At 45.2% G+C, this 22,793-nt stretch overlaps 2 protein-coding genes across 9 annotated transcripts in view; one reads left to right on the top strand and one right to left on the bottom strand.

The window, feature by feature from the left end:
* Nucleotides 1–3,540: 3,540 nt before the first annotated feature.
* The window catches only part of LOC110540486 (UDP-glucuronosyltransferase 1-6), a 104,577-nt gene continuing 85,324 nt past the window's right edge, over nt 3,541–22,793 (bottom strand). For 6 of the 8 annotated variants that reach the window (XM_060368812.1, XM_060368814.1, XM_060368816.1 and 3 more), the window contains 4 exons: nt 7,419–7,550; nt 6,744–6,831; nt 6,288–6,507; nt 3,541–4,397 (listed from right to left, as the gene is read on the bottom strand). In XM_060368812.1, the coding sequence (XP_060224795.1) occupies nt 4,100–4,397; nt 6,288–6,507; nt 6,744–6,831; nt 7,419–7,550 (738 nt within the window). In that variant the 3' untranslated portion in view covers nt 3,541–4,099. Of the gene's footprint in view, nt 4,398–6,287; nt 6,508–6,743; nt 6,832–7,418; nt 7,551–9,755; nt 11,310–19,875; nt 21,760–22,793 lie in introns of those variants that run through there. The other 2 variants (XM_021627256.2, XM_021627255.2) reach the window with 2 other exon arrangements.
* On the top strand, nt 15,385–17,604 carry LOC110540487 (dnaJ homolog subfamily B member 3). Its single transcript, XM_021627257.2, has one exon. The coding sequence runs from the start codon at nt 15,468–15,470 to the stop codon at nt 16,191–16,193; it is 726 nt and encodes a 241-aa protein (XP_021482932.1). The 5' UTR covers nt 15,385–15,467; the 3' UTR covers nt 16,194–17,604.

Here is a 22,793-nt window from a genome sequence, read left to right as displayed (position 1 = left end):
AATGCAGTTTATTCAGGAACCTTGAACAATCATTGGACCCTGGGGAAAGCCAGCCCACAGCTTAAATAGCCTCTGGGTAGCCAACCCCAGCGTGCCACGTGGGCAATGCAGATAGGTCCACATACATGGAAGCAAGCCAGATCCTCAGCCTTAGCCAAATGTGGAGTTGTTTGTGACAGAGAGCACTCACCATCGGGAAGGTGGAAGGCAGAAACCAGCTCCATCTTTAAGGCATAGCATTCCGCAGCTCTCTACAGTTCCCCCTTTTTGTTTTAGACGCATCAGGCAAGAGTAGAGGTCTGATCTCTGATATTAGAAATAAATTGGGACTTTGTACTGATGTTCATTTAGGTGTCATCCACCCAAAGAGCATCAGACCCGTCCGATACCTTTTTCTCAGAGGCGGGACCTGGGGCATCAACCCACATGCAATCAGACTTGCTCTTCTCTGGGTCGAAAGCGGCTGACCCTGAGTGCAGTGCTTAGCCTCGCATCCTGAGCATAACATTTTAGCTTTTTATGGTAGCCAACCATGCTTGGGGAGACTGTCCTGCTTCAATGGCTGTAAAGGCCTGAATGATCATGGCTGCATTACGCTGTTGTGAGACTCTAATCTTGCATATACACCACAGGCAAACCAAGGAGACCAACACCAGAAGGCCTGCTAACGCTCCCATGCCCACCTATTCCTTCAGATGATTCATGGCTGCAGCAATCCATGGTGATAATCCTGTGGCTAGTCCTGCGTCCACTCTGGTAGAATTTACTGTGATGTTTTGAGACTATTATGGATGGAACTATTTTCCTGATTTCTTTCTTGGTATGTTTTTTATTTGTACATTAAGAGTTTCTGGCCACTGAGATTCTTCTGGATCCCCAAACATTACAGGCTATGGCCAATGCTTTTGATTAACTTCCAGAATTTGATGGCAAGGCACAGTTGTTGAATACACCACATACTTGAGTCACAGAACACAAAAAACTCAAGCTAGAACTATTTCAGAAGCTTCACTCCTTCTGGATAATTTTCATAATGATGGAAGGCCAGAGAAAATAATCACCAATCTTACCTTAGCTATGAACACTATGCGCTACAATAATGACTAGCCAGGTAAGACGTACTCACTGGTACAATGGTGGCATGAATGCCATAGGGGTAACCAAGCACTTCCTGAATGAAGTTTAGATCCACTCCATAAGTTCAAATTTATACCTGGCATTAATTCAAGTCCAAGATCCTGTGGCTAGACAGGTCATAGTTCTAAGAGTGAACCTACTTGTGGCTATGCAAAATGCACAAAGCATTAAACTTGTTCCCAATGATGCACTGCTCTACCCATAGATTAGTGGATCTCTCAACCCTCGGCAGATAAGCTTCTTTTTGTAGTAGATGATGGTGAACACACAGACCCACAACTGGTCAAGATGCAGCAGATAACAGACTTTAGGAAGCTCAGATACACAGAGGACATCTACATCATACACCTTCCCTCCAAAGCTCAGGGGTTTTTGTGGAAGGGGGAACAAAAAGATCGTAGGAGTCAGAGATGGACGACTACAACAATACAGTGTTTCCTGGACATAGCACGGAAGCTTCACGTACAAAGTCAAAGCAGCTAAGACAGCATGCATGAGGCCTGTGCAAGCTTAAGCCAGGCAGACTCTGTTTCAAGCTTTTTCTAGGAAGAATGGTTCCAGGAGAGAGATCCAGGGGGCTTTATGTTTCCATGGCTACTCAGGCTTCACTTCTCAGCGTCCATCCAGCCTTCATTCCAATTTGCTAGCAAAAGACCCAAATGTCATCCATCGGATGTGGTTTTGCAGTTTCATAGATTCCAAGTTATGGGGTCATGGAGGTTTCAACCAGATCTCAAAGCCTGGAAAACCAGGCAGAGCTGTCCAGCCAGATTGGAACACCCAATGCAGTGATAAATAGTGGTGCTGAGGAAGAAAAGCCAAAGCCATAATAAAGACCCAAGGAAGGAAGAGATGTTATCAGCCTGCCACACCAGTGAGAGAAAGATCCAGTAAGTGTGAAAAACACTTTGAGAATGCAGACACATGGGATACAACCTCCAAAGCCACCAAAGTGAAAATGACCATGCCCTTTGGGAGCCTGCAACCCCACCATAGAGTGCCCATGATACCAGACAAAGATCTTTGGTGTTGGATGTTTCCTCTTTTCTTGTTTTGGGGATGATGCCTCTTTTTATTTCTCCATGACTCCCTTTCAGAATAGGGGATGTTTACTTAATGTATGGCCTTTACCAATTTTGTATGTGATTTGGTATTTGGTTTTATTTAGGTTTTTGTTCGGTTGTCTCTTTTACAGAGGCTCATAACTGTAATGAGTCTTGATGAGACCTTGGGCTGCCAACCTGTGCTACAACAGTAGACTTTGGGACTGGCTTTGGACATAAAATCAATCTATCATCATCATTGTCATGTTGCTTTTGTTGTCATTGTCATCAATTTTTGCTTTGTTTCTTGAGACAGGGCTTCTCTGTGTAGCCCTGGCTGTCTTGGAACTTGCTTTGTGGACCAGAATGAACTCCAACTCAAGGATCTGTCTGCCTCTGCCTCTTGAGATTAAGGCCTGGCATTAATCCATTTTTCAATTGTAAAGTGGACACGAACTTTTGGAGCCAGGGTTAGGTTATACGGCTTGAATATGGAATGCCTCCAAAGGGCCATATGACAAGGGCTTGGTCCCAGAGTGTGCAGCTCTGAAGCAGGGAACCTTTCGCAGGTAGGGCCTATTAGGGAGTCCTTAGGTCATTGGGGGATTTTCCTCAGAGATTACTGTGATACCGTAGACTCCGTTCTCTCTTCCTAGTGCAAGTAAAAATTCCTAGTTTGTTCTTGCGCGTGTTCATGCTATCACATGCCACCTGCTGCCGCCCTCACAAAACTAAGCCTGTAAACTAAACAACCCTTTTCTCTGTGTAAGTTACTTGTCTCGGGCATTTCATTATACCACTGCAAAATTGAACAACACAGAATGTCACAAAATATCTGGTGTATCTGCAATGTTTTATGTGTATTTTTTCAAAACAATAACCATGTCAACAAGCTTTCTGTTACTGTCACAAATCCCTAATATGTAGCAACTCATGAGCAAAGGTTTATTTTAGGATAGCTACAAAAGTTTCCATCTCTGGTCATGTGGCCATGCTGCTTTGGGAGAACACTCAGGGATGGTGTCCCCGAAGCTTGTTTCATGACAGCAAGGGAACAGAGGGAGAAAGAGAGAGTTTGTAACCCAACATCCCCTTCAAAGGAACACCCCCAAAGACCAAACTTCTTCCCACTGGACCCTCTCTTAACGGTTGCACAACTTACTAGCGGTGCCTTAGGCTGAGGATCAAGCCACCATCATACACACCTTTGGAAGATTCAGAATCAAAACTGCGGCAGCAATCGTGGTTCTTAACGAGCAATGTAATTACAGGTGATTCTTTGTGTGTATGTGTGAATCTCTTCTAGAGGGTACGCTTTGACAACAAATAAATATAACACCAATGAAGAGAAGAAGACGAATTTAATTTATATTAATTTATTAATAAGTGCTTGGCTTGGGAAACAATACAGAAGTGTACTTGCTGAAGACTATATTCTGGTTTTCATCAAATCCAGACCCGCTTCTCACAAGCAATGGTCATCATCTCAGACTCATGACAATCAGTGTCACAGCCTTATCTTTTCCCCCTAGCTACACAGGCTGTGCCATCCACAACGCATGAGCACAGTGAGGAAGCCTGAGACTCCAGGTGAGGAAGCCATCAGCTGAAGCGAGAGGGGAAACTGTGTGGCTGTCATTGCAGGCAGAGTGCTAAACTTTCTGTTGGCAACACGCGGCAAGTGTTGTCCTGAGACTGAAGATACTGGAGGACCAGGTCACATATTCTAGTACCTTCCCTGATTGGTGTGGCCAGCAATTAGATAATTTTTATTTTTTTTTTAAATTGTTCTGGGTGTATAATGTATGGCAAATTATTTCCCCAATAAAAACAAAATGAATTTAACACTGATTCTGTTTTCAAGTTTCAAACAGATTGGATAAGAGACCGACACTTCCCCTTCACTTCCCACCTGCTTCTCAGTGGGTCTTGGATTTGTGTGATTTCTTAACTCGCCCCTTTCCCCCAAAGCATTTCCGAAAGCCAAAGGCACAACATTTAAAGACAATGAAGACCACTGTCAACACAATGGCCAGGAGGAAGCCAATCACATCCAAGGAGTGGTACTGGTACCAGGTGAGGTCATGGGCAGCTGGACGAAGGTGTGGCGCCCCCTTGTGCCTCATCACAAACTCCACCCAGAACACAGCCAGGTCCAGGGGCTCTATAGGGCGGTCCTTGTGAAGGCTGGAGAGGCGCATGATGTTCTCCTTGTAGCTGAACACAAAGCAGTTGTTAGTATGCGGAATACCCATGTAACAGACAGTAGCCCCTTAAACTTGGCTCCAGTGAAGCAGAGAAGCACGTTTTTATTAAAACCAGAAAAGAACACCACCCCACCTATTCTTTACATCTAAAAAGGAGAAGGAGAGATAGACGGTGGAGTGGAGAAAGAGAGGGAGGAAAGAGGGAAGAGGGGAGGAAGAAAAGAGCAAAAGCAAAAAAAAAAAAAAAAAACGTATAAATATTTAAACCTAGTTTCCTGTTTTTTTGCTTTTTAGTGATGTCTTTGTAGGCAATTATATTATACCTTACCTTTATGGTAAGATGAAGTTGAAGAGGAATCAACTATGTATTAAAGAATGTGTTTGAATATGTTGCCCATAGGCTCACAGGTGGGAATTTTGATCCCCAATGTGAAGGTACAGAGAGGTGATGGGACCTTTAGGTGGTGAGAAGCCACTGAGAGAGGTGGTGGCCTTTGTCCCAGAGCTAGAATCTGTCACTGGGAGAGCAGGCTGAGATCAGGCAATGATGTCACTTGTGTTTCCTCTCTTGCATATGCGCATCCTTTGAACCTCCAGGTTTCTACCATGTGAGGAGGCAGCATAAGAGCCTTCATGGATATAGCTGCCCCACTGTGGGCTTCTCAACAACTTCTAGAACTGTGAGCCAAATAAACTTTAACCCTTCATAAATCATGGATTCTGGGCATTCTGTTATTGCAACAGAAAACAGACAGGCAATGTGCCTGAAATTCTTTTTACACACATTCTCATAAACATGCCACACACTGTTGCTGGGTTACATCTACCACTGGCCATCCTCTCTTCTTCTCAAACTTTGTGCTCTTACTTTTAAGATTTTATTCTTATTTTTTATTGTGTTAATATGTACGTGTCTCTCTATGTGTGCATGCACATGAGTGAAGTGCCCATGGAGGCCAAAAGGGAGCACTGGATTCCCCAGAGCTGGGAAACAAACTGAGGGTCTGCGAAGAACAGCAAGTGCTCTTAACTGCTGAGCCATAGCTCTACCTCCCACCTTACAAATAGTTGTCCCGGGTTATACTGTTGCGTGTTTGTGTTTGTTTGGTTGGTTTCATCTTAAGACAGCTTCTTGCTATGTAGCCCCAGCTGGCCTAGAACTGGCTATTTAGCCTTGAAATCTTTTTGAACTGGTAGCAATCCACCTGTCTGTCACCGAAGTGCTGAGAAGACAAGCATCTGTCACATGTCGGTCTTCGCATCATTTTAAAGCAAAATAGTTCCAGTAACCTTGGCATCGATACACTAAATTTCAAGAGACAACGTGGGTGTGTGGGGTGTATGGCTGGGGGTGGGGTGGGGTGCGTGCACATACATGCACTTACGCATTCACTCAAAAGCCGTAAGACAACGTTCTGCTCGCTCACTCTTCACCTCGTTTCTTTGAGATAGTTTCTCACTAGGTCTGGATCTAGGCCGGTGTCTAGTAAGCACTGGCAATTCTCCCACCTCTGCCTTCCACTGTGCTGAGGCCTGGTCTTTCACATAAGTGCTTGGGGTTGAACTCAGTCCTCAGTCTTACACAGCAAGTACTCTTACCCACGAAGCCATCTCTCCAGCACCGTGCCTACAGATCCTTTGATGAGACATTACTTTGGATTTTAGAAATGAGATGCTTACTATGGTGACATTATTTTTAATCTAAGGTTTTTAATAGAGGAACACTAACATTTTTAACGAATTCTACAATAAAATATAAAGTCATTTTACAAGTAGAAATGACTCCCCACATTATCTAGATTCATCTAGATATTTATATATTAGTTGTTGTGCTCTTATCTTAACTGTAAATGCTGCAAGTAATGCTTGTTTTGTTTTGTTTCCCTTGTTTGTTACTTACCTCTTGTCATTGATGACGGTTTTTAGGGCATTTTCCAAATCATCAGCAGTCATTTCAAGGACATTCAGCATCACCCCAGCTCCTCGAGTTTCCATGCGCTTGGCGTTGTCCATCTGATCACCAAACAAGGGCATCATCACCATTGGCACGCCATTGCATATTCCTTCATAAACTCCATGGGAACCAGAGTGGGTGATGAATGCACGAGCCTTTGGATGAGCTGAGAAGCACAACAGACAGGGATACTGAGTTCTCCAGCCTGATGATGTCTAGATTCTGAAAACACCCCAAGGACTGTTATCTACATGTGACCTTTGTTGACACTCAGGGTAGGGGGTGATGTATGTTATGTGTACTGGCCACAATCAAGCTGCACAATCATTTAGAGCATCTATGCCTGTCGTTTTTCTTAATTTAGCTCTGGTTTGACCTAGATGTCAGAGGCTGCCCACTTACCAAGCAGATCATTTTGGGGTAGCCATTTGACAAGTATTGTGTTCTTTGCAAGATTCGATGGTCTAGTTCCAGTGTAGCGCCATAGGACCTTACAGGGACAAAAAGCACATGGTTTAATAAAAGAGCATTGTGACAAAAAAAAAATCTCTATACTAGCTAGAAAGGCTAATCTCATGAGTGAGAACACCTATGGCCTCTGCATGGTGGGAGGTTTGTGTATAAAAGGGCCCTGGAGCTGAAATGCAACACAGTAACTTGATGCTGAAGCTTGCTGAGGCAGAGTAAAAACCACCAACGCAGGCACTAAAGATTTCTTCACTTTGCTCCACTGCAAAGGGGAACTTTCTTAAAAAAGTAAGTGGATGCAAAACTATCAAAATAAGGACAAACAAAATAAAATCTTTTTGGAGAAACATTCTTTATTGATATGAAAAAACACTATTCTGCTTATTTTAACCAAATTCTCCCTAATACTTTGGAGTTTCCTAGAGAAAATGACAAATGTGAGTGCGGAAGACCATGTACCTGAATAAGATTGTGAAATATAATAACAACAACAACAAATTGTGGAATGGCAAAGGATTTCCAAAGGCCAAACTTCTGCACTTAGACCCCTATGTCTGGAGTTAACATTCTCATGAAAACAGATATGAAGGAGTCATGAAGAACTCTTACCGTCTGGGGAATCCTGCCTAAAGCCTCAGCGATTTCCATGGCTTTCTTCTGTGGAATTTCAGAGACCATGGATCCCAAGGAGAAAACCACAATGCCATGCTCTCCAGAGGCATTGATGTAGGCTTCGAACTCCTAGAGCAGGAAAAGAAATCTCCAATTCATCTCTTGCTTCTCACATTCCATGGCAGCTGAGCACAACAGGCTGCGATTACATACTTTCCTCTTACGGAAGTCAGTGAAGTGGTGGATGTAACGAGCACAAAGTCGTCACGGCGACTCTGTCTCCTTGTCCCCTGCCAATTCAGGAGGATTTGCTGCTTACAGGGCCATCTGTGGGGTTCCCTGGAGATTCAGAATCCAGGTAATGCACTGATTTCCCGTAAGAGAAGCAGAGGTCCATACATAAGGGTGCATGCACTTAAATGCGCGCCCATGAACAATGACACACATCCACATACGTACTCCCACCCGTGGCCCCATACAGGAAACAGACACTCAGAGGTACGGCAATTCTCCCACACCGTACGTTGTTGACAAGCCAACTAAGCACCAAAAATCTCTCAGATGGACTCAGATGTTTCCAAAGAACCTGGAGACCACAAATGTGATGATGTGATGTAAGAGGTCAAAGAATATGAAGCACATTGAGGTGATGGTGTGATGTGACAGGTTTCAGCTGAGGAGCTGCTTGGAACGTGATACTTTTATTACTGAACTCGAAATATTCCTGGGCAAACCATATCCCGATCCCTCTACATGAAAGATACAGAGAGACTTCTACCAAGCTCTGTCCTGAACAAATCAGGATCCTACACCGGGTAGCCTTCCCACAGGAACAGCCCTCTCCCCACCCAACTGAGGGACCCTGCAGTTCCCTGGATCATCAGAGCAGTAGCACCTTGATCCCACACACTGGGACCATCTAAAGAATCAGAGAGGCCAGACCAGACTTTTCCGTCACTGGCCTGGATTTTGATCTGTGTCAAGAGCATCCTGGGCTCGGTTGCTCTGAAGCCTTTCTTCCCTATGCATGTGTTTCCTGGTGACAGGCAGCTCCCACCCTAGCGCCCTTTGCTTTCCTTCTACCTCTAGATAGCACATAGCTCACCTACATTCTAGAACTTTTGCTCCTTCAAGATACATGTAACCCTATCTAGAAAGAGTACAATCTAGTTTCCCCCATCCTGTATGCCCTCCCACACCTACTCAGCAGCCAGTAGTATTTGATTAGCACAAAATCAGATCTGCAGGGTCATAAACAGCAGGATTTAACTAAGGCTTAACTGACACACAAGTTTGTGTACAGAGCCACAGAGGCAGGATGGTCAATGACTCTATCAACTTTTGTGGAGTCAATAAAGGTTAGTCCTCTCTACTTGGCGCAATATGACCAAAATTTGCCACATCACCGTCTTTGGGACAACCAAACAGTGAGGCAACATATTAACTGCAAATAATCTTTGCTCTCTGACGTGTTTCTTTCTAAACATGATAAAGTATTCAAAAGAAAGGCCTTCTCTCTCTGGGGGTACTCCCCACCTCCACCCCCACCCCTAAGCTGATGAGACCTTTAAATATCTGCTACATTCTACTGAATGCTGCATGGTTAGTTCTAAGCTCTGAACAAAACATCAGAATCCATTTGGACTACCTGTCGGAAGCCTTTCCCTTGAGCCAAGCACAAGTACTTGGAGTCTGCCTTCCTCTATGCTTTGTCTCTTCCCTCAGTATCTTTACATCTCTGGCCTCCTGTTGGCTGTTTACTTCAAATCCAACACATACGACTGTGGTCTCTGAATTGCTCTCTTTCACCAATATTGTCTCTTGCTCAGACAGAGAGATGACACCTTGCCCTACTGGAAGAAGAGGAAGGCTGCAGGACTGAACTTCCTGTTAGGTTATCTAGATATTAGAACTTTAACGAGGACCATAAAGGTAGTGTCTCCTGTCAGGACCTATAAAAAACTATTGATTCAGACTTGAGCTACCAGGGCCTGAATCAAGAGCACTAGTTCCAATCTAGGGTAAGCACACAGCTCTGTTCTCTGAAAAGTATCCCAAATGTGGTGGGTCTTCCAACAGTTAATGCTGGTTGCATTAAACTGAATTTCTCAGGAAAAAAAAATGCCAAAATATGTTTTCCCAAAATGCCATATACAAAGTGGTAAGTCAGAAGAGGATGCCAAAGACAAATTCAAGACTGGGCAACACAGGAGTTAGAAATAAAAACAGAGCACTTGAAAACACCCCAGCATGCTCACTGAGCTCAGCACATACCTATGGGAAGCTCCTTCCCCAAAGAATACAGGCATGGAAAGACCCCACTCAAATACACACCTGGGATACAGGCTTTTTCTGAAGACAGTTTATCCCACCAATAATAACCATGTTAGGCATGATCGGCTTGGGGTAATCTTTCACAAAGTCATATCTCATCAGCCAGATAGATGCAGGGCTCAGAAGGTCCTTGATAGTCACCTCTTTCTGTAAGATTTCCGAGGCAAGTGATGCATAGGGAGAATAAACCACATTGCATAGAAAGTTCTGTGACAAAGCAAAGAGCATGTTCCTCACTCGCTCCAGGAAATTCATGCGATCTGAGTTTAAAGACAGACCTATGGGCACATAGGACAGAGGAGCGGGGCATTGGGTCGCTTCCAAATCCAGGCCACATGGCAATGTATTCAAGAAGTATACAGAAGGCAGAGCCAGGAACTGGGCCACAATGGAGCCACAAGGAAGGAAAGGGTCTGTCAGTAGAGCATCAAAGTGGCTTTCTTCCAGAGAGGCCATGAACTCGGCATTGTGCAGCAGGTAGGAGCAGCCGGACAGGAGCATAGCAGATTGCCTTTTGACTCTCTCGTATGTTTTGACCACACGCCGCAGAAAAGGATCCTGATCAAAGGCACTGTGCCCAAGTTCTGCAAAAGAAGCTGTCACGTTTTCAACTTGAAATGGCACAGGGTACTTCTTTAAAGTGTAAAACGGTCCTTCTTTTATGTACACTGAGGCTTCAGGCGCTATGACCACTACCTCATGCCCCTTCTGCTGGAGCTGCTGAATAACTCCAAGCATGCTCAGCCAGTGGCTGCCATCCATAGGGAACAGCAGCAGCTTCCCAGCGTGGGACCCTGAGGGACCGAACACACACAGCTGAAGGCACAGCAAGAGCAGAAGCAAATGTGATCTCCAGCACAGCACAGTCATGGTACCTCCTCCGCCTCCGCCGCCACGGGTCTACTCAGGCTTGCTCATGGCTCATGAGAAGCAATTTGTGTGTCCAGTTAATGTTTGATTGTGCCTTATGACTAATGCTGTCAATCAACTGACAAAGACCACAGAACGTTTGCTTTTCAAGACAAAGAGGGTGGAGCTTTACTCAGTTCCTTAATAAATAACAGCAGTTGAACTGACGGCAATTCCTTCCTCGAATCACATTTTTGAATGGATATAGTGAGCCAACCCTCTCTGGCCAATTTGCACTCATTAAATTAGCATTTTCATAGGTCAAAAAGGATTAACAGAGAGGAAAACGGGCCAGGAAGTGCCAAAGCATTAAACCTTCCCAAGAATAACTTCCAAATAGCTGAAAGTTACTCAGAAAGTCTTTTGGAAAGAAAATAGCATTGTGACCAAATCCGCTTTTGCCCATTGAAGCTCTCTCCGTCATTCACTCAGGGCTCCTCCTCACCACTCCCACCATTTTAAAATGTGTGTGTGTGGTATAAGGCCAAAGGGTAACCTTGGGTGTGTTTCTCAGAGTCCATACATTTGTTGTTTGAGGCAGGCTCTTTAATTGGAGTGGAGCCTACCAGTTTAGCTTGTAGGAAGGAATCAACCAAGCTAAGAAATTTTCCTTTCTCTAGTTCCCCAGTGTTGGGATTACAAGCATGCCTAAGTGCTTCCAGCATTTTCATGTGGATTCTGGGGCTTGAATTCAGGTCCTTATGTTTGCAGAGCACTTTACTGACTGAGCTGTCTCCTCAGCCTCGGTCACTGTTTTCACTTCATCCTTAGTGAAGCTAGTACAGTGCTGGGTCTCAAGACTGCAGCTGAGACCAGCACAGTGGAGTGTCCTGCCTTTCCAGGACTCAGGTCTACCAAGAGAGAGAGACTCAAGGTTCAAGCTGATAAACTAGGCCCCTTGACAGTACAAATGAACGGAACCAGGCCGGGGTACAGAATGACCAAGAAGCAAAGGCGCATGAGTCTGTGGGCAGAAATCCTCTCCAAGAGCAGAACTGCATTCCCTCAAGAGAGACAGTGAGAAAATACATTCCGAATAGAAAATCAAAACACCAGCTAGTATAGTCATGTTCATCACACTGGCCTGAGATCAAGGAGAAATTCTGATGATTGAATTGAAGGCAATAAAGTCAGGTGTGAACTATGTGCCAAGCACTGTCAAGCTGACCCCTCTGCGACACATCTTATCCTGTAGAGCCACCTCACAGAAGCACATGGTATTTCCCTCAGTTTACAAACAGACTGAAGCTGACAGAAGCAAACACATTTGCCAGAGTCCTTGTCAGAGCTAAGAGACAGGCCCTGGGTGCTGGTGCCCAACACCTTCGCTCTTAACAACTTTCAGTCTCCAGTAGTACCCAGAAAAGTCCCCAGTGGAAATTTCCACCTAGACATTGAATGGGAAGTTGTGATCCTTGGGCCATGGCTCCACCATGATGAATGAAGAAAAGGCAGAAGCGGGACTTTGAGCCCAAGAAGGTGTTCAAACAGCACCATCTGTGGCCCTTGGAGAGTAAGGGAAGAGCTGCTGATCAGGGATGCCTCCCAAAGTGGCAATCAGAGTGTGAGCAGAACTCAGACTTGTACTCTTTCTGGGGATCCGCTGATGTCCTAAACAGTCTCAGGGAGAAAGCCCAGATCCCAGTTTTGACCACTGTACTGGTCCTGCCTGTATGGGGCAGTGCTGGGAACACCAAGGAGAAACAACTCACTTTGAAGCTTTGGTGTCCTAGAGAGCACAATGGACAGGGCCCCTCGCATTCTGGCAGTTAAAGAACCCTTTTCCTGTGCCTTTACACTTCCTCAACAGGATTCCAGTTTCACTTTTTTTTTCCAAGGGAGACACACACACTCCATACACACATGCACTCTGAACTCTGAAATCCTTCCCCACACTCAATTACTCCATCATTCTTAATTCTTGTTAAGCAGAAAAAGATGAAGCAATGTCTTTGTTTTTTGCAGTGCCTTTAACTGAAATTCCAAAGCATACAATCCAAGTTAAGCTTGAGTATTAGTAATCCTGGAAGGCCCATTTTGTAGGAATTTGCCTGCAGCTTATATGGAGCAAAGAGCCTGTAAACAGTATAATGCTTTTGCAACTTTGTTCCTGTTATCACCCAGAACCTTGAACTTTTTTTTTTATTTATTTACAAGGTGCTGGAGATAGAACCTAGGGCCTCATGCAAAGCAGACAGTGTGCTACATCAGGGCTTTTCGCAGCCAATGTGGACCATAATGTTTGGGGCTCTAACCCTACCCTTGGCCAGGGAATACTGTTGACTGATCTAAATGCAAAACAATCTATATTTCTTATGACCAGAAGGAGAGCCACTTCAAAGCAATCCAATGACAGCTCTGCCCTAGAACATGAGCAGACTGAACACATGTCAAATGCAAGGCTAATCCCTCCCTGTACCAGTGTGTACAGAACATGTGCATTCCACTATGCTGGGTGCTGTGCTAGGTACCATAGCCAAAGCCCAAATAGCCAATGGCCACTGCCTTTTAGGAGGGATCCAGTGGTCAGAGAAACAAACTGAACAATTACAGGGCACAGCAAGACTTACTTTGGTGGCTGAGACACAAAGCAGAGCATCAATGGAGGCCCTTGAAGAACGTGGTATCTTTGAAAAGCCCATCGGAGGGGTTTCTTTTGAAGCTGGAGCCAGAAGTTAATATATGTATCTCTGGGACACCTAGCTCCTGTGATGGGGTAAGAATGGAGGTTGATACTGAACAGAACACACTAGCTCTCCATCCTCCTGTGGATTAGCTAAGGACTCCCTAGAGGAAAAAGGCAGTTTTCCTCCAATCTTTGCAGCATTTTTCTCTGACCCGCCTTTCATCATCTAGAAGCTTGCACAGCTGTCCATGCGCTAGACTGAGCATAAGTGGGTACATTCCTCATAGGCAGACTTTCAGCTTTAGGATCATTGTCTCAACCCTGGGGCCACTTCCATAGCTATATATTCAGTTACTGTTTTGTACAGATGCCATCTGCTTTTATGATGGGCCCAATATTTAAGCCAAGTGCTTAATCTCTCAGACCCAGCTGCCATGTCTTATTTCAGAGCTTCAGCTCCTAGGCTGTCCCTCCAGCTTTCTCTGTCAGTTTCCCCGCTGTGTTAGCCTATACCACCACTGCTTCTGATACTATGGTCAACAGCTTCATAGGGCCTACAAAAAACAAAAACAAACAAACAAACAAAAAAAAAAAAAAACTCAACTCCTTTAGCCTCACTCTTCCTTAGACCCTGGGTCACTTCTTGTAGATTATGCTTCCTCTCTTGCTCCTCTGATTAGTCAGATTTGATTTGACTAATTAGAGGAGCCATTTCCTCCTAATCAGGATTTTTATTACTGTTTACTTAATGTGTACCAAGTGCCAGGCCTAGAGGTTCAAGTTCAGTCACTGCGTGTGACCTAAATTCAAGTGACTGTTCTGGTGCACTAGCACTCCTGGTTCGACCTAGCGCCCTTTGTGACAGAATCTTTAAAAGCTCATTGGTTAACCATTTCCCTTTAGAACTAAATAACCTTTATAGATGTCTATTGGCTCACAGCTGATAAAATAAGGTAATACAGTGTTCAAAAAAAAATACCACAGGAAATGGAGATAAACACAAGTGTCAAGAAAGGTCAGAAGGAAAGCCTTAGTCATGATACAATAGTAGAACAAATAAGAACATTTCACCTGCAGCACCACTAAACAGCCCACAAGTTCCAATTGATTTTGTTCTGAACAAAAATGGCTCTCCAGTTATTAGCTAGGGAACCTGAGTATCCAACAAGGGTCTTTCAGGGGAACTTTACAAAGTCAAAACTATTTCCATCAACAGGATACTGACTTTTTTAAGATCTTATTTTCTCGGAAGTATATGGGGGAGTTTTTTGTGAAACCACAGTAGATTGAATGCAGAGGCATAAGAATCCAGCTCTATTAAGCCGGATGCTGGAGTGATTTGAAGAATATAAATATAAACACCTTTCTGAGTTTTGTTTTGAAAAGTTTTTTTTTCTCTTAAGAACACAATGTATGTTAGTATGCAACTAATAGATATGGGTTGCTGTTTTTTTTTTTCATTGCAGTATTTCTCATGTGACCTGAATGAGTCCTGACCCCAAACTGTTTTAGAACATCAGTCCTTCACAAACCACTGTCCTTCAGACCAGGGGCAGATGAAACCCACTCCTGCCAACCTTCCTGTCCTCTTGGGAAGCTGGCTTGGACGCAGCACAAAAACTCATTTTTAAAAAGCCAGCTTTGTGAAGCACACCCACAATGCTGAGGCGGCGAGGCATCACTGCAAGTTCCTGGCTAGCGTGAGGTACACAGCTGGGAAGAAAAGGGCGAGCAATGGTAGGAGAAGAGGAGAAAACGGAGAGGTAGGGAGGAGGAAGAGGAGAAAACAAGGAAGGAGGGCCCAGAAAGAAAGGGAAAGGGACGTGGGAGGAGAGAAGGGGAAGAGAAGTTGGCGGAGTGGGAGGAGGAGGAAAGGGTGAAGTGGTACTTTTCTATGGCAGCCAGAGTCACAGGCCCTCTCCCCTGCCGTTCTTCGTCCCCGACCGAAAGGCCATTCACCAAGACCGCTGCACTCCGCTCCAGCCTTAAGCATCACTAAGCGTCACTGGGAGCAGAACCATCTCCCGGAGCCCTCCATTCTGATAGGCCGAGGCGCCGCCCGCCCCCACCAATGAGCGGCGCCTGCGTCACAAGGGCATGCGGCGCCGGCCGGTAGGCGGGTGCTCAGCAGCTGCCAGCCGCGCTGCAGCGCCGAGGCCGCGGGCCGGCCAGCCGCCATGGTGGACTACTACGAGGTCCTGGGCGTGCCGCGGCAGGCCTCAGCTGAGGCCATCCGCAAGGCGTACCGCAAGCTAGCGCTAAAGTGGCACCCGGACAAGAACCCCGAGCACAAGGAGGAGGCGGAGAGGCGGTTCAAGCAGGTGGCGCAGGCCTACGAGGTCCTGTCGGACGCCCGCAAGCGCGAGGTGTACGACCGCTGCGGCGAGGTGGGCGAGGTGGGCGGCGGCGGCGCGGCGGGCAGCCCGTTCCAGGACGCCTTCCAGTACGTCTTCTCCTTCCGAGACCCCGCCGAGGTCTTCAGGGAGTTCTTCGGGGGCCGCGACCCCTTCTCCTTCGACTTCTTCGGAGACCCGCTGGAGAACTTCTTTGGGGATCAGAGGAGCTCCCGGGGAAGCAGAAGCCGAGGAGCCGTGCCCTTCTCTGCCTCCTTCACCGACTTCCCAGGGTTTGGGGGTAGCTTCACTTCGTTAGATACCGGATTCACAGCCTTCGGTTCTCCGGGAAACTCGAGCCTTTCTTCTTTCGCCATGTCCTGTGGGGGTGGGGCGGCAGGCAACTACAAGTCGGTGTCAACCTCCACCAAAATAATCAATGGCAAAAAAATCACCACCAAGAGAATCGTTGAGAATGGCCAAGAAAGGGTGGAAGTGGAAGAAGATGGAGAGTTAAAGTCCCTGATAATTAATGGCAAAGAGCAGTTACTTCGCATCAATACTCAGTAAAGACATGAAGTGCGTTTTAAGGCCGATCAGGGCTTTTTTTGTCTAAACGCGTTTTCAAGGGAACTCTACTTTCAGAACAACTGTATTCAAGACATTATATGCAGTTCACGCCGGGGCCTCCTGTTATTGTTGGGACGACAGGGATAGGATCACTCTTGGTCGTTATACCTGTTGTAAATATCTGTATCCCGTTGGCACTTATTAAACTTAATCCTGAGGCAGAGCACCGTTATGTCCTAGTGCTAGGAGACACTGTTCGCAGCACCTAAACTGCACAATGTCCATTTTGTTGAAAATTCGGCCCAGAGAGCTTTCTGTGGGCCACGTAGCTCCTCTTCCCCACATGCACTCTGTGGTGGAAGATATGTATAGACTGAGTCTTTAGTTTAAATTTAAAAAAAAAGAAAATAGCTTTTAGTTTACCTAAAATGATGCTGATATGGGAACAGTTCACCGCTGTTTAAAGGTTGAAACTAGGTTTTTAAAAGCAGTTAAGTTGAAGAAAGGGAACTGTATGTCACTGCTGCAGTGAATTACCATGAGTGTGGCAGTGTATATCACATTTATCCTTCCCAACTTTTGTGGGCTAAAAATCTGAAATCCATTTCAGTGGGCCAAAGGGAGGGTTGTCAAGGATCATGCTCTCTGAAGGTTTAGGGTTGCCTTTGTCAGTCAAGGTCTCAGTGTGTAGTGAGCTGGGTAGTGCTCAGCCCTAAAATTGTTCTACAACAGTGGAAGATGCTGGAAGTGAAATGTGCTTTTTTCAGGACAAACAAGCTTTTCGATTGCCATATATAATATATATGCAGATATGTATATAAGTAAGAGAGTCCATTCTGTTAGCACAGTTGGGTGCTTTCAGAAGATGGTTGCCTGTAGAGAGAGTACAATACAGAATATTCTACCTCGTTCCAATTAGTCTGTGAAGACTTGATAAGATATGGAAGCAAAAGGGATCTGAATAGGTTTAAGATGCCATACTTTGTAATTCTCTACCAAGAGGTCATGGGACACGTAGCACTAATATTACCATAAATAAGACTACATGAAAATATATTGGATAGCCTTACTACCCCAAAAGTGTAACCTCATGCAGTGGCATATATACGATACACAGCAGAAACACGAGATTCAATACTGTCCCCAGGGCACACAGAGTCTTTAGAAATCATGTCAATAAAATAGTCACTGCAGTACTGCAGCAGCTGCTTTCTAAACAAGTTCCCAAATCAAACCAACCACCAGACTTTGAAATACAAAAATGCTTTCTCCATCCTAGTGATCAAATAAAGACAGTCACTGAGGGTTAGGGAGATGGCCTAGGGGTTTGAGTGCTTCCTAGACAAGCATCCCCAGAAATGTACAAGAAGGTCTGGTGTGTGTGATAGTCCTTAGGAGGCCGAGACGTGGGATCTCCGGAAAAAGCTGGCTAGCAAAATGAGCCATATTGTAAGCTCTGGATTTTTTTTCCTTTTGAGAGACTCCAGATAAGGTAGAAGAGTAACAGGATGATTCCTGACGTCAGCCTTGGACCTCCATGTGCGTATGCACACATGCTGGCACACTAAAACACACAGTCACACGTGCGCGCGCGCACAAAAATAGACAAGTCCCTGAGTAGGTTTTTGGTGTGGGTTGCTCTCTGAACTGGTAGAAGGTATCAAGGTTTGGGGGATATCGAGGAACATGTACAGTTCTGTGATGGTTAAATGTGGAAATCACCATGGGTGGGATACAATGAGTGGGTCTGAAACTACACAGTGGATAAAAGACTGTCAGCAGAGAGTCCATAGTAGGCAAAGCCTGGCATGGCAAGGTCACTCAGCGGTCACAGACCTTGAGCTCTGGCTAGTTTTAACAGTTGAGAGCAAACATAAGAATCAATGTTCATCTATCCTGGATTAGTACTGGTGTAAATGGAAAGTTTCTGTCTGGACTGGAACTTATTATGTAGGTCAGGTTGACCTTGAACTCACAGAAATCTATTTTTCTGCTTCCCAAGTACAGGGATTCACGGCATGTGCCACCAGGCCCAACTGTAAAGCAGTGTTTAATGAACTGTCAAGCTTGAAAATGTCTTCAAAAATTGCTCTGTCTCAAAACACTTCTGAAGACATGCCTGTGCAAAGGTCATCTTTTAGGGAAGGTTTGTCATAGTGGTTAAAAGGCATGTCCTGTGCAAAGAGGAGCCTCTTGAATTAACCAGGAGATCTGCATATAAGAGCACATTTCTGACAAGCCTGACAACTTGACTTTGATCCCTGGAACCTGTGGTGGAAGGAGAAAACCAACAACCAGAAGTTGAAGTTGTTCTTGACTTCCACATGAGTACCTGTAGTCATACACACAAGCGCAAATCACTTAACTTTTTTAAAGCATGCAAATCCACTTAAGGACATCCCCTTATGGAGTCCCTGGAAGCATTGCCAGAATGCACCAGCAATACACTGCAAGACCCGGAAGACTAGGAGGCCCTGCTCCACCTAAAACAGGAACAAGAATTCAAACAGCCAGTCACGGTGATGAGAGGTTCATATACATCTATTTGGGGTTTAGCTTAGTCAACATAGCTGAAAGCATTTGGAAGAAACTATACTGTTTTCAAGTAGCCACCTTCACTTTGATTTTATGCCACAGGCTCCAAACAAATTTTAGGAAGTCATCTGTATTAGCTTCCATTTCTAGAATTTCAAATTCCACATTCTCATCAGTTCTCTCTCTCTCCCCAACTCACCCTTATCATCTTCAGCCATTCTTTCTCCTGCACTCTCCATCGTCCTTTCTCTCTTCATCTTCCTTCTTCCCTTTCAGGGTCTCACTATGTATCCCAGATCTAACACTCATAATCCTACCTCATCTTTTGAAGTGCTAGGATTACTGACATATATCCATAAACCCAACTCATAGGTTTTCTCATTAGATACATATTCATTTAACTTCTTTTAGCTCTCCATTAAACCCTTTTAGTGTAGTTTCAATTACTGCCTGACAAGCTGACTAGACTGGGAAGTAGCCAGTGGCTCCAGGACTAAATGTACAACTTATTATTCACCTCTAACCTATGATAAAAAGGCTTGTTACGGTAGACTTCTCTTTTTCTTCTAGTTCTCTACATACCAAATTGGAAACATGCAATTTTATTATATTGAAGAAGAGCTGCAGTCATACAGTAGCTGCTCAGTTACACAGACTGCTGAGCATTTGATATGTGGCTGGTCCCGTAGACCCTATGAACTACTCATCAGCTTCCAGATCCCGAGTGCTCAAGTTTCCTGTGAATACACACCTATCTCATCCCTGAAAGATAAACTACCACATCAACAATTGCAATTTGCTGATTCATTTAACCTTCAAAACAAAATCTGAAAGAAACACACCCCTTGGTGGATCAGGCCACAGCTCAATTTCTTGGCTCCTGCACTGATCAGGATACTTGTCAATAGAAAAACCATGTCTGGATACATGGACATAGAATCCCACTACAGTTCCTTGGTCCTTCTCCCCTCACCCTACCTTTAGTCCTGACAGTGGTGTCTGAAAACGTGGAGTGTAGCACTGTGGACCCTTTACTAGGTCAATTTAACCAAAGCCTCTTAGGAAAAGAGAGATACCTTTGGAAAGATGAGTAGATGAATTTTTTTAAATTTCTGGAAAATTCTTGAGATAAAGGCAGAATACAGACCTGAGAGAGTGGCTTCCTGTTGGCACAGTTTATGCCCCCAATGAAGACCATGTTGGGCATGATGGGCCTGGGGTAGTCGAACACAAAGTCCCCTCGGAAAAGCCACACGGATGCATAGCTGAGAACTTCAACTAAGGACACTTCTTTCTTCAAGAGCTCCGAGGCAAGGCTTTCATAGGGAGCAAATGAGATATGACAAATGTACTTCAAGGTCCAAGGATACAGCATGTTCTTGACCCTTTGCAGGAAGCTCATGTGGTCAGAATGCCTTGTGAGCAGCCTCGGGATGTACGAGGAAGGGTTTGGACATTGCGTGGCCTCGTAGTCTATGTCACAGGGTATGGAGCGCAGAAAAAACACAGCAGGAATCTGTAGGTACTTGGCCAGCACTGCCCCACAAGGGAAAATGGGGTCCATTAAGACTACATCAAAGGAGCTGGAATTCAGTTGCTGGATAAGGTCCTCATTGTGCAATAGACCTGCACAAGAGTTTGCATAGAGTTCTGAAAAGTTTTTCATAGCTTCTATACTTTCAAAAAACAACTTGACGAAATGTTTTATTTCAAAGGCCATCTTAGAGTTGGCCAGTATTTTTTGCTGATAATCTTCCATGGTATATGGAAAAGGATAGGTTTTCAGGGTGAAGAAGTTTTCTTCTTTGATGTGCAAAGTCACCTCTGGAGCCAGGACCACAGTCTGGTGGCCTCGGGCATGGAGCTCCCTGGTGACATCCCTCATGCTCAGCCAGTGGCTGCCCTCCATGGGAAACACCAGAACCTTCGCACCTTCAGCCCAGGGCAGGACACACAGCAGGAGCAGCAGCCCCAAGAGTCCTGGAAGATCCATCTCCCCAGAGGCTCACAGCAGTGGGCTTTCCACACACTGTATTTCTGTGTAAGTATGTTAACCTTATCACCAGGCTGCCTATCACTGCAAGTCTTTGGGTAATTCAGTGCTCTTAAATTAATCATTACAAAATCTCCCTTGGCTGTTTACAATGCCCTGCCCTTTTGCCTACCTCAGCCTACAAAAACTTATGCTTTGCTTGTCATGCCAATAAAACTCCCATGACATGATGTGCCTCCCCACCAGGACATAAAAGTTCATCTCTTGCTTTCCTACAATTCACCAACCAAGGTGCTGGACATTCATTCCTTTCACCACCTTAGACTGTCAGTAGGTTGCTATTAAGCTCTGAATATCACCGTATGCCCTGATCTCCCACATAACCACCCTGCTATGTAAAGACCTTATTTAGTAGCTTTCTAAAGTCTCTCCTCCAATTCACAAGCAGCAGTCAATGAATCACAGCATATAGAGCACTTCAAAACAAGTTTAACCAAACCAAAGAGGATATCCCTTTGCCATGACTCATGGTGCCAGGAATATAAGAATCAGGGATTTGAATTAGCTGACTGCTGACAATCATGAGCATGCTAAAGATCTCAAAGTCAAGATCTGAGGATCTGATTCTTCTGTAAGGTCTCTTGAGAATCTTGTGAGCACTCCATGGAACGAAGTTGATGCTCTGTAAAGCACCTTGGGAAAACACCAGCCTAGTCACCGACATGGAGTAGGTTCTGAAAATATTCCACCCCACCCCCCATAAGCTGATCTCCTAAAATGGGATCAAGAGACTGCTGGGGAATGTGGCTCCACCTCAAGTTCTGTTCTGAATGCTGAGGGCTGCAAGACCCTGCACTCTGTTAAGGGACCTGAGTGAACATTAATCTGGGTCTTCACTGCATTCTGAGGTTTGTGATCAGGTCTCTGGCAATTCATGCCAGACTAGAATCCTGATAAGGATGGAATTCTCCAAAAAGCATGGACTACAGTTTTTTGGGACACTGTGCTCAAATTCAAGAAAAGGTAAGGTGAGGGCAAGACCCCAGGTGTAGGCGCTATGTGCATGACCATGAGTCTAGCTAGGGCTCAGAGAATTCCTCCCACGTGATGACCCATTGCTGCCACCTCCTTTTTTCACATGCCCTGGGGCTGTACCCACTCTTCACTGGGCAAGCCCCTTGGGAAGTCCTGCATTCTGTCTGTCTGCATCTGTGTCACTCTGCCATGCTGGCCAGGCTGAGGCTTCCCTCTGGAGAGAAGCCACTGACTCAACAGATATTTATATGCAAAATGCCTCCCATGTCCTGCTCTGTACAATCAGCTTTTGCATTTCACCCTTTCACGGAGGGTGGGAGTTCAGAAAACTGTTCTGCAGCTTCTCTTCTGAAGGCAACTTTTCTGCTTTTGTCTTCCTGCACCTGCCACTTCCCTGCATGTTTTATCTCAGGTCAAACCCCGTCATCCCCCTTCTGAGGCATCTGCTCTCTATGCAGAATTGCCCACGGATAGGCTAGAGCCACTCCTGTCCATGCGGTGCCCATAAAAGGGAAAGAATGAATGAAGTGAGTGGCTGAGAAGTCAGAACCAGAAATCCAAGGTTGCTGCATTTAGCTGCTGTTGTCAGCCTTAACAACACTCCCAACACTCCATCCAGTAGAAGCAGTAGCCGGTCCTGGGAGGCAGGACCCACTTCTGCCCAGACTCAGCGCACAGTTCTTATGCGTCTGTGCTGGTGAAAAGCAGACCACGGCAACCCTGGTGGTGGTTCTCAGGGAAAGGACCTGATGTGAGCTCACAGATCTAAAGCATGTAAGAGCCAGATACCAAGTCTGAACCAAGTTTCTACATATAAACTCGGTCAAATGAATACTTCAAGTTCTACTCATCAAGTGCCATGAAATGGGACCAGAATCATGAGGAGGCACGTGGCAAAGATTGGCCTTCACAATATTCTTGTTTCCCTTGTTATTCTAAACTGTTGTGAATATGTGTATGCTGTCTTGAGTATTACGATTAATGCCTGGGGAAACAGTATTAGTCCTTGGAACTAGGAAATGATGTTTAGTGCAACA

Source organism: Meriones unguiculatus, chromosome 15 (genome assembly GCF_030254825.1).
Source record: "Meriones unguiculatus strain TT.TT164.6M chromosome 15, Bangor_MerUng_6.1, whole genome shotgun sequence".
NCBI classification, from domain to species: Eukaryota; Metazoa; Chordata; class Mammalia; order Rodentia; family Muridae; genus Meriones; species Meriones unguiculatus.
The sequence above is the reverse complement of the archived record's forward strand: the minus strand, read 5'-3'. Positions and strand labels throughout refer to the sequence as shown.